The following is a 12,607-nucleotide window of genomic DNA, read 5'->3' on the forward strand; positions in this document are numbered from 1 at the left end:
TTGAATTGGACTGATCAATGGGGTGTTTTATTGCCTTTGCCTGAGAAACAATGTTGATATTATTCAAACCTTTCGAAGCACACAACAGAGTAACTAGCAAGGCATCCTCTAAGAGATTGTCCTTAGGAATCACAACTTCCATTGCTAGAGCCTCGTTGTTAAGCTTCTCTAGTATATCGTTGAAAATTGATTCTCTATCTGAAATTGTTTGTTTGTCTCGATGGTCATCCCCATAATTTGATTCCTTAAATTGACTTGTTGCTGCTTCAGCGAGAGGAAGGCTAGCTTACTATTGAACCACCAATCAGAAACATGCACGAGATCGGAGAAACTTTTGGTAGGGGTCCAGAGCACTGGGAAGGTACTCCACCCATCACTCAACTACTATTGGGCTTCATCGACACATCACCGGTCTCTCGGTTGCTCCATACTTCCCCCCACCGCAGAGGACTCCCCCAAGAAGCTTCCCTTTGGACGTTCAATGCCAATCGTGTTCTCCAACGATATCCTTGATAAAAGCAATGTTGGTGGAGCTTCGCTTCTTCACACGTAGACGAGCTATGCCAAACAATTCTTTGTCTTTCGTCGCTAGGTCGATGGCCACCAATTCACTCAAATAGGAACAAGTCACAAGGAAGAAGTTGCAAATCACAACTCCATGGGAAATCCCCAAACTCAGCACCAAACTTCCTCCCTACCGAAATGAGTTTTCTTCGACCAGCTCGTAAAATCTTTGATAGGTCCTTGACTGAACAATAAGCTTCCCAACAAAGCTCTGTTTAAATCCACCTTAGATTTGAAATGAATCCAAACTCATTAGATTCGATAGGCTTCACTATAAAGTTTGGTTCTGATATGTTGCAACGATCTTCAACCCAGTGTTGGATTTGAGATAAGGAGGTGCCAGGAGTGGCTTTTGTGATCAGAGACCATTGCAGGAAATAATAAAAGCAATACGTGTAGCTGGATAGACTCAAGCTTTGTCAGTAACTTCCAGTCTAATGTGAACTGTCAACCCAACAAAGGACTTCTTTGTTCAAATCCATTTTAAATTGTTTCTTTCTTTTTTCTCCTGAGGAGACTCAGGAATATGTTTCTCCTTTGTATTTTTGGCCCGACTTCACTTCCTTCCTGCGAAAGCTGGGTTTGCTATGTCCTCACTACAACATCTCGAAAGGACACTAAGTTTCCTTCCTCGGCAAAGAGAACCATATTGTTTAAGTGGCTGCGCATTTTACCTGTAACCTAGAACAAACTTTGAACCAACTACCCCCTTTATCTTCTTCTTGTTTCCCCTTCTCAGTTCTTAACATTAGGGTCGAAATGAGCCCTTTGAACCTTGAGTTTAATCCTCCTGAAACTCTTACCGTGGAGCATATCAATTGCCTTTTCCACCTCTTCATCCAAGTTCATGCAAATGAATGCAAACCCACTATAGCGAGAGGAATCTCGATCACGAGGGATGCAAACTTCGATGACGTTTCCGACCCTACTGAGCACTGACAAAATTGATCAGAAGCCACCCTTCTGGAAATCCGACCACGAAAAGTGTTGGAAGCTCCAAGAGTTATGTAGCCAGCGCTTCTTTCCTAGATGAAATAGGCTTTTTTTGGCGAACCTGCTTCCAGTCGCTTGTCTCCCCTTTTCTCTATTCCTTGCCTCACACCCGGAGTAGACCTGTTCTTCCTCTTTGTTCGATTTCCTGCATCTACATCTCGTCCCCTAGCATTTCTGGAAGAAACGTCCTTCGAACCCCCATTACTGTCATGCGGACACAAGTGCATTCAAGGTGTACCAACGAAGAAAGCGCCAACCACAAGTGCCGTCCTTGTGGATAGGCGAATATTGAGGATACTGAAGACCTTTCACATGTGATTGGACATATAGAAGACCCCACTTAGGGAAGACACATGTGAAGGAAGATTGGAGAAAGAAGACCGAGCGCACAAAATTTCCCATACTTATGTTATTTGTGCATTTTTTGACTTAATTAAGGGTCTTTTAGTAATCTTATATCTTTATTTGCTTATTCTAGGGGTATTTTAGTAATTTTATGTCTTTATTTGCTTATTTAAGTGGGGTAAAGCCCTAAACACGAATTTCAACTATTAATGAATGAAAAGCAAACCCTTTGGTTGCCTCCTTCCTCTCTTCTCTCTAATGGTGCTTCTTCTCTCCCTTTGATCTTCTTCTTCTAATTTCTAATGAGCCCTTTGAACCTTGAGTTTAATCCTCCTGAAACTCTTACCGTGGAGCATATCAATTGCCTTTTCCACCTCTTCATCCAAGTTCATGCAAATGAATGCAAACCCACTATAGCGAGAGGAATCTCGATCACGAGGGATGCAAACTTCGATGACGTTTCCGACCCTACTGAGCACTGACAAAATTGATCAGAAGCCACCCTTCTGGAAATCCGACCACGAAAAGTGTTGGAAGCTCCAAGAGTTATGTAGCTAGCGCTTCTTTCCTAGATGAAATAGGCTTTTTTTGGCGAACCTGCTTCCAGTCGCTCGTCTCCCCTTTTCTCTATTCCTTGCCTCACACCCGGAGTAGACCTGTTCTTCCTCTTTGTTCGATATCCTGCATCTACATCTCGTCCCCTAGCATTTCTGGAAGAAACGTCCTTCGAACCCCCATTACTGTCTCCCTTGATTTTTGCTTTTTCCCTATCCTCCTTTTCTCTCCACTCACACTTCTTCTCCACTCGTCATCTCTTTTGGGTTATCCTCACATACTTCAAACCTTCATTTGTTTAATATAATTCCCATTGTTTAAACCAGTGTTTTAAATAGCGGTAGCATGATACGTAGCACTCAACCCTCTATAGCGTGTAGCGTAAGCTACACGATACTTCTATTTTTTAATTTTAAAATAGGACAAATATAATAAATAGTGAAAAAAAAGGAAAAAAATATAAAAATGCCTAAAAGATGATTCATTTTATCAATTATAAGCATGTTCAAAAAAGTTATTAGTTATCATTTATCAAAAGCCAATCTGCATATATAAGTCAAATCAAATAATTATCACATCAACAACTTTATAAGCAAAACCACTTTAATTAATAATGACTAATTGAAACCACAAGTCACAATTATGAAAAGAAATAAAAATCCCATAGGTTAAAAGTATCAAGTACAATACAAGTGTCACATTTCTCAACATTAGAAACAAAGATAACCTTAAAAAAAAAAAAACTAAAATAGTAAAAAAAAATACATTGTAGCTCACGCTACAGACGCTACGCGCTACGTAGCTGTAGCGTACGCTACGACCCTGTTAGCGTACGCTACGAGGGATTTACGCTTTTTAGGACACTACGTAGCGCTACGGCCATGCTACGCTATGTAGTGTACGCTACCGCTACGCTACGGGCGCTATTTGAAATGCTGGTTTAAACAAGAGGAACAGTTTGCCTCTAGGAATTGACAATTTAAGAGAAGATTGTTCTCAGAAAATCCCACCAAGAAAACGATCAACAACACGGAGAACACCCTCTTTAACAGGGTACATAAAACCCAAAACAAGTCAAAACCATCCACTAGATCTTCCCCTAAATAATCCCATGTTAGGCCTTAAGTTGCTTCCAGAACTAACTCAACGAGTCTCCTAAAGGTTGACTAAGATGTCAACCCTAAAAGCCCTTAATGCAGGTATATCCTGTGATGACATGCTTCAAGTTGCAAAAATGATGGGCTTTGAGATTTTATTAACTTGAAATAGAGAGTTACAATTGTTACAGCCCTTTGTAAGGTGTGTTTCTTTTTTCTTGAATGCAAGCAAAATTAACTTGGACCAACCTTTGGATCGGGAGTTGACTAGTAGTATTGATTGTGAAGATGTTAGCCCCCTGTATATGCATCTTGTCTCCCTATTGGTGGAAAGCCCAAGATTGGTTGTGTTTTGGGACCTTTTTGTGGAGAGAATTGCTAAGATCTTGCTCGTTTGAAAGGTAAGTATTTCTCTCTAGGAGGGAGAATGGCTCTCATTATGGCAGCTCTATCATTCCTTCTGGTGTATTTCCTATCTCTTTTTAAGATCCCTGCTTTTGTGGCTTAAAAAATTGGGCATATTCAAAGGGAACTCCTTTGGCAGGGATATGAGACAGATCATAAGTTTCATCCTGTTAGGTGGAAGGATGTGCAGAAGTCCATTAGTGGAGGGCTAGGTATCGGAAATGTCAGGGATAGAAATTTGTCACGTCTAAGTAAATGGTTATGCAGATTTGGCAAGGAGATGTTGAGGAAAGTCATTGGAGGTAAATACGGTGAAATTGAAGGTGGTTGTTCCCGGGTAAGGGATCTAGATCGAATGGGTCAATGATTTGGAAAGATATTAGCAAGATGGGTCACCATGCAAGGGCAAATGATAGGGACATCCTGTTAAAAGAAGGATGAAGTGGGAAATGGCACTCACTACTTGGCAAGGATGATGAATTCTGTTTCTGGTTGGATGCATGAAAAAATGATATCCCTTTGGCGCTCTCTTGTCAGTGTTTGTTTTCTCTTGCTATGGATAAGGGTGAAATGGTTCATGATTGCTTCAAGTTATTGGGAAGTGCAGTGGTGTGGACTATCTGGTTATGGAGCAATCTAGATGCTGAGGAATCAGTTCTGTTTGCTGATTTTCTTAAAAGATCGGCGGATGTGCAGTTGGATAGCTCCACTGATGATAGAAAGGTTTAGAAGTGGTTCCAAATTTGTCTTTCTTGGCGAGGTTGATGTTCTCAAGAATGGTTGATACGGAAAATATTTTTTCCTCAGTGTGCAAAAGTGTGGAAGACTCCAGCTTCTCCATTGCAGTGGCTATCTAAATTCTAATGTTGGGTTTCCTTAAAAGTGAAGATTTTTGTTGTCAAATATATGGGTGGTGTGCATGTCAGAAGAGGAAACAATTGATCACTTTCTTTTATTAATTGTGATGTGACTAAGGAGATTCGGGTTCTCTTTTTGTGAAATTTGGCATGCATCAGGGACTCAATGAGTCTATTAGAACAGTCATTGAATGGTTCAAAGTGCCTTTCAAAGGTTGGAAGAACTCTATCTGGACCCTTGCATTCCAGGGTTCAATGAGGGATTTGGAAGGGGAATGACAGGATTTTCAATGACAAACTGGTGCTTGGTGTGTCTTTAAGAAGTAAGATCATGTCTAATGCTTGGTGTAGCTTTAAGAAATAAAATCATGTCTATGATCACCAGTTGGGCGCTTGCGGATCGGAATTCAAAATCCTCTGGTTTTTAGTTTTCTGGAGGCTGGAGTGGGGATTTTCGCAATCAAGCTTGATAGGATCTCGTCTCTTTGCTACACACACACACACAACTAGTTGTACATCCAACTGGTTTGTGTGCGGGGCCCACCATGGTGTTTGCAAGACATCTTGCCTGTCCATTAAGATTATCCCATCATGAAAATAGGATGCCCCAAAGATCAGGTTGATCGAACTACTAAATGGGGTACACCATAGAAAACCATGAAACAATGCTTAAAAACTGCACATTCACATGGAGCATCCCATTTTCATGGTTGGATATCCCTGATTTTTGGGGCATGCTATTTTTATGGTGGGACAATCTTGTTGGATGGATGGGATGTCATACAAACACCATGGTGGCTATATATATATTCTAGGGGAGGTGACAAGACTGTCGCATCTTACTTTTGTTATTGTTGTTTCTGCTTTTTTAGTTTTCACGAATTTAGTCATCATTCAAAACAAAAAGAAAAAAGAAAAAGAAAAAAAGAAAGTGGGCGTGCATCTTGAACTCTTCTAGACTCGTAAAGTGTTTAAAACAATAACTTTGGGAGTTGTTGCAAGTAATGTCACGGAAGATATACTAGATGTCATCGGATGACATGAATGTTGTGGAAGTTGGTGGTCTTCCCCCCTTTTACAGGATCCAGAGGCTGTTGGAAGTGATAAGAATCATGTTTCACATTTCCCATTTTTAGGCAATGATAGTAACTAGTCGTTGAGGTTGTGTCACTATCATGGAGCTTTTGTTGTGGAGGGTGTGTCATGGGCTGGCTATTGCCAGCAACGTGCCTTATCAGGACCTTTGACTCCTATTTTGCAGGCAGGCTTGGTGTACTTCTGAACATTTGGATTGACATCTAGTGATGTGGAAGATGAACTAGAGAGCTGATCCTTGATTGTGCAAATTATTTTGGTACCCATATGGAAATTTGGCTATGAGGGACACTTTTGGTGCTTCAAATCTTCATCAAGCTTGTGCTTGGGAAATTGGGATGCTGCAGGCCCTGGTATAGAATCGATGGATTGACCATCTGAGCGGCTCAGAGTTTGGAACTTGTCAATTATGGTCATTGAGGCTTGATCTGCTGCTGTGGATGTACCTGCATGTGACTTGGGATGATCTGGATTTTGTAAAGGGTCCGGATCAAGGATTAGTATAGTTTTACATGTCAGCAAATGCCCCTTAAAAGGAAGGATGGCTGGGACTGGTTTGAAGCTGTCATTCCTTGAACATGTGATATTTGGGTGGTGAGGATCATGAATCCATTCTTTTCAATGATTTTGAGACCCTGGGAAGTCCCCTGGTTACTGTTGGGGGTGGTCGGGTGGAAACCCTAAAAATCTCGGTTTTCATGACAGGGATGTGGGGGAACAAGAGAAGCATCGTGGGATGCTTGTCGCAGATTCTTGTTGAGTATCTCTCTCTTTCAAAAAAGAAAAAAAAAAAAAAAAAAAAAAAAAAGAAGAAGAAGAAAAAGAGAGATGTTTGTGTGTCTTCTTGGAACTCCATACTTTTCAGACTTCTCTTCCTACCAGGACTCTGTGTTCTTAACTTCCCAATTCATTTGGGATTGCGACAAACATTCGTTTAGCTATAAAAGCGTGCAGCCCATGGTGTGCCATAAAGGTCGTTATGTAAAGGTAATGGTTGCAACTGCTACACGTTACAAGATAGTAATGGTTGCAACAACTGTTATGGAAAAAATGATCTGTAACCACTGTTAATGGCCCATTACACCCCCTATAAAGGTTGTAACAGCTCCATAATGGTCTGTTATGGGACAAATACAGGTTTTTTGGAATTTTGTTTTTCTTTCAATAAAACAAGAGATCGTAATGGCTGTTACGGGGGCCGTAATAGCCATTATGACCCCTATTGTAAAGGTAACGGTGGTTGCCATTATGGCCACCATTACCGTTACGGAATACCTTAGTGCAGCCCTTTCTCTTGGCCACCTTACTTTCCTTCTCAAAACTTCAAAACCCCATCCTTCTTTGATTCTTTTGCATTCTCTTTGATTTTCATCAATTCCCCGTGAAGGGTAAGAAACTGGTTCACTAATCTGATTTGTAGAGCATGTATGAACATCGATTTGTATCGATAACCGATTTGATCAGTCATCTCTTTCTGGTTCACTAATCTGACGTGTAGATTGCGTATGAATTTTGTTCTAGAGCATGGGGTGATTTTCAAGCTGATCTGAGCACATTAATACATCCGAAATGGAGGGCGTGTAGGTGAACGGGTTCGAACTCACAACTAATGTTCGCAGTATTGGTATCAATACATGTATCACACCCTTGGGATATGGAAGCATATCGGTATCACAAGGGAAATATCGCATGTATTAGGGAATGTATCATTGTTTGAGGGAAACATTGGGAAAATGATAGAATTTTTCAATGAAACTTTAGGTGATATTGAGTCATGAGCACACACCTAGCACTCAAAACACCAAAAAAAGAAAAGAAAAGAAAAGAAAAGAAAAGCTGTATGCATAAAATTCCTTTATATAGCATTCTAAACTATACACGATACACTATCTGACATAACTGATGCAGGTACATCTAATGTTTTAAATAGCCACGCTATGTAGCTTGTTGCTTATGCTATCTAGCATAGCTTAGCCTTAACGCTACATAACTCATGAAAATAGCTTAAGTCACAGGTAGCCTACGCTACATGATAATTTGCATACATTGCACATTACATAGACTACGATACACCTACACGCTATGTAGCTCACGTTACAATTTATTTTTTTTCACTACAACATTAAAATCAAGTAATGATTTCAATGATTCATTACATTTTTTGTTTTCAATAAAATTAATTAGTTTTTCAATGCTTTTAGTAAAAATAATATAAGTAACAATATTAAATCAGTTTCGCTGCTTTCTTTACATTTATACTTAATCATTACCCTATATTATTTTAGGTTGTGTTTAGTTGCACCAAATATCATGAAATATTGTTAAAATTTATTATTAATCAGTCTATTTTGGTTCAAAATATCATCAAATTGGTGCAACTAAGTGCAACCTTGATTAAAAATCTGGAACTATCATGTAGCTTACACTACACACTATGTAGCTTACACCTCACGCTTTAGAGGGGTGAACGCTATGTTACACGCTATTCACTATTTAAAACACTGGGTACATCTAAAATGACTTCATCTAATTCAAATATCATACAACTAATTCAGATTAATCCATCCAAATAATGGGTCTCAATTTGGATGTATGATGAACTAAGAGTTAGATTTATTTATTTATCTGATTATCAAATGGTGGACTAACAATATGGACAGTCTACATTGTCATGCAACCATGCCATGCGTATGATGGAAGAGTCACCACCATTTTTTATATGGTGCTAAATTAACATGGTAGTTTATTTTAAATGAGAAAAGAGAAACTTTGGTACTCTGGTAGAGCGTGATGGGTTTTTTGCAATAACTTAGAGATTGCACACATTGCATGCAAGTAGTCAAATTAAACTGTCCAAATTACAGTAACCAGTTTAGACGTTTCATCAACCCAAAATTATGCTTATTTGATTATCCGAATATTGGATTAGTGACATCTTTTGGACGGTTAACAATGAAAAACAAATCCAATGGTCCTTTTTCCACAAACAAGTGTCCCCAAAGCAAGAGTTCAGGATTGTTCAACCAATCTGATCTTTGGACTGTATTTTGGCGACAATGTGCTGCACTATCTAGTTTCATTTGTGTTAATACATGCCATGTGTACAATTTCTAAGAGCCTGTGTATCAAGTGCCATAGGCAGCCTGGGTACCATCTAACTCGTAAGAAAAACTTTGTTTCTCTAACAGGTGGGATGGATGATATACATCCATTTAGAAACTATTTCAAATTTGCAAATGTGGCATACAAGTAGATGAAATCAAACTGTCCAGATTATCTTTTGTAGCTTAGATACATCATAACCTAAAATAATAGGCTTATTTCATCTTTTGACAATCAAATTGGTGGACATTTATTGGATGGTTAAGAATGAAAATATCCAATGGTTCTGTATCAACAAACAAGTGTCCACAAAGGAAACGTTAGGTTGTTCAAAAAATCTGATTGGGGACAGACTTAGTGACAGTGGGTTCTACAACTTAATTGGTTTAGTTTGAGCTAAAATATGTGCCACGTGTACACTTTGTGAGTGCCGCTGTATCAAGCATCATACACTAACGTGGTATCATATAACTCCCCTTCCTAATGACAACACATGGCAGAGGGAGGGAGGGGTGCATGTATCTAAGGTCCATACATGGTTTTGGTCTTGTGTGTTGTCGATGTATGGTTGAGGGTGGCTGAGGGGGCTGGATTTTCTATTTAGGATTCAAGATCAGAGATTTTGTTTTTGTCTGGTTACGATCTATGCTAGGTCTAAAAGTTCAATGGCTAGGATCGAACCTGGAAGGTAGATCTAGGGTTTGAAAGAATATGAGGTGGATATTTGAGGGGATTGGTTTTGGTTTGTCTCTAGATCTAGGGTCAAGAAAGAGTACAACGGGCTGGATTTTTTATGGGTAGGTTTTTGTGGACGTTTAAGATTTTTAAGGGATATGTGGTTTTTGGGAAGATGTTAGTGTTAGCTAGTATTTTGGATTGAAAGGTGGCGGATAGGGTTTAGGTTGGAGATAAAAAGAGGTTGCCAGGTCCTATTGGTTGGAAAAAGTAGGTAGCTGGTGTTCTGGGATGGAGGAAAGTGGAGAACGAACAAAACAAAAAAAAAAAGAGAGGAAGAGAGGAGATGTTTGAAGAATTATAAGGGAAAAGAGGAAGAGGAACTCTCATTTTCAAAGAGCAAACTTGCTTCGCTACCTAATTGGTGCAGCCATGCCAAAACCTAGGTTTCCCTAATCCTTCTATCTTGAGGCCTAAGACCATTCTCGAATCGAAACTATAAAAAAAAGGATTTATTGCAAAACTTTCAGTGACTCACTACAAAGGAAAAGAAGAAAGATAATGGAGAAGTGATCTAACAAGACATGCTAGGTATAGGGTTTTCTCTTGAAAGAGTAGTGGGGGAAAAAAAGAAGAAGAAAAAAATTCTTCCATACGCTCTAATGGAGCTACATCCCCAAAGAGGGCCTTTCATTGAGTTCAAAGCATCTTACATAAATTTTCTTCCATGGAAACTCTTAGGTAGGTCAATATTTTCTTTATAGTATAAGTTCTAGAAAATGTACCATAAATGTTGGCATGCATATTAAATAGTCTATTATTATTTTTAGGCAAAATAAGATTTTCAGCTATACGTTAACATGGATTGGCAATATTGCTAAAATTTACTGAGCATCCTTTTCTCCATTATCTCAGGAGTATGGAAAGCACGACCGAGAACCATCTAAGTACATCAAGCAATGGAGTGGGGTTAAACCGAAGACTGGAGCACCATACTCTTGTGATATCGGCTATGAACGATTTCTTGGCCCTGAGGTTTGGTTTGATTCTATTATATCTTCTTCTTCTTCTTTTTTTTGTCTTTTCTTTTTATTTTTATTTTTTTGAAAGAAAATTAAATTTAGATGATCAAATATTGTTCATTGCATAGGCTAACAGGCTTAACATACATGAACTAATCTTGATTGTGTACAAGGATGGGTGATTTGCACAAGTTTTTGTGTAATCTAGAGGATTCTGGTGTCCTTTGAAACTACATTATTGATTACTTAGTCTCTGAAGACAAGCCAGATTGAGATATTTATTACACACCTAAAAAATTGGACTAGTAATGATGTGATTTTTTTTTAAAAAAAATGTATAATTAGCTCTTATTTTGACTTGATTAGAGCTAATAAAAGGAGTTCAGCTAGAATTATTTTAAGTATACATATTTTGAGAATCGCAACTATAGCTCACAGTATGGTTGTGGATACAATTATAGACACCAATTTGTGGCAAGCGTGACATGGAAGTTTCTAGAATCATACACAGCGACATGCTTCCTTTTAGATATTTGGACATGAAAAGGTAACAAGACATGTTGTGGATGCAAGGATACTTTCAAGGTATTGAGGTAACCCTTTTGATTGTCTGCACTTGTTTGTTGATAAGCTTTTATGCCGATTTCCCACCCACAAAGATAGTTTGCGTGGGATGATTTTGGGGTATTTGTCAGCCTCCGACCCAAAAAACTATTAATGTCCCTAAATTCTGACTAGATTTGAGAAGGGATGGCAATGGGTTGGATAGACCATGGGCCAACTAACCTGGCCTACTTAATAGCTGGGCTCGTATTGAGTTTGTCAGGTTCCAGGTTGGGCTCAGTTTCTAACTGAATAGGTCCAGCTTGCATTGGCCTTGGCCGATCTGACCTTCCCAGACATGGAAATTTATACATAAATCAGTAACTTACAAGAATCATGCATGAGACGTGTGGGAACTGGTAAAAGGTCTAGGTATTGATCTTTTATTCACTTTTTTTTAAAATAAAAATAAAAATGGATCGGGTCAGAGTAGGCTTGGGCTTCAAATGTGCTCACTGGTTGGGCGTGGTCATCTCATCTTGGGTTGCTGGTCGGGCTTGAGCCTGAATATTGGGCAGTTCTAGTAAATGGGCTGGGCTCAAGCTCAGCTTGACCTGCCCCATTGCCATTACTAGATTCGTGTAGTGAGATATCCCAAACTAGAAATAACATCTGCGTATAGATAGAATGATAACAAAGCATAGTTACATAGGCACATGGCCGTCTAAATCTCATTGATTGTGGTTGGAATCTCAACATTCTTGCCAGATAGTGCAATTCTACTTGGATCAGAAGCAGCTGAAGTCTTTACTGTTTCTACTGATGCCAAGTTTTCCATGCATTTCATATGGAACATGCTAATAATTTAAAATAACAAACATTGGTATTCCACAGGAATTCTAAAGCTGAAAGCTTATGTTGCCTCATCTTTTCCCATGGACACCAGTCCATACCAGCTTCATGATGTTGTAACATCTCTTTAGTAGCTGATTTGGAAATTTTCAGGAAGAATTAACAGTTGGTCTATATTGAATAATAATGATGATGATGATGATGATGATAATAAGAAGAAGAAGAAGAAGAAGAGGAACAACAACAATAATTCGTAATTTTCTGCTGAGTTTGTTTTTTGTTTTGTTTTGGTTTTGTTTTGGTTTTTTTTTTTTTTTTTTTTTTTAAACCTTATTCTCAATTGCTAAATGTCTGGTACTGTTAGATTTGATAATCTTACCGCAGAAAGAACTCAATTTTTGCCTGAATCGTTTTTAAAATGGATCTGGGGATCTCTCACCCCCTCCCTATTGGTAATACACCCCAACTCCAAAGAATACTGCAAAGTTGCATGGTTGCAAGC

At 38.9% G+C, this 12,607-nt stretch overlaps 1 protein-coding gene across 3 annotated transcripts in view; it reads left to right on the forward strand.

Moving 5' to 3' along the window:
• The window catches only part of LOC131239966 (actin-related protein 3), a 97,799-nt gene that overhangs the window by 69,180 nt on the left and 16,012 nt on the right, over positions 1 to 12,607 (forward strand). For all 3 annotated transcript variants that reach the window (XR_009168538.1, XM_058237941.1, XM_058237942.1), the window contains exon 6: positions 10,604 to 10,723. Coding sequence is in view for 2 of the 3 variants with exons in the window: in XM_058237941.1 (XP_058093924.1) it covers positions 10,604 to 10,723 (120 nt within the window). In the remaining variant the exon portion in view is untranslated. The remainder of the gene's footprint in view (positions 1 to 10,603; positions 10,724 to 12,607) is intronic.

This window comes from Magnolia sinica, chromosome 3 (genome assembly GCF_029962835.1).
Source record: "Magnolia sinica isolate HGM2019 chromosome 3, MsV1, whole genome shotgun sequence".
Classification (NCBI taxonomy): Eukaryota; Viridiplantae; Streptophyta; class Magnoliopsida; order Magnoliales; family Magnoliaceae; genus Magnolia; species Magnolia sinica.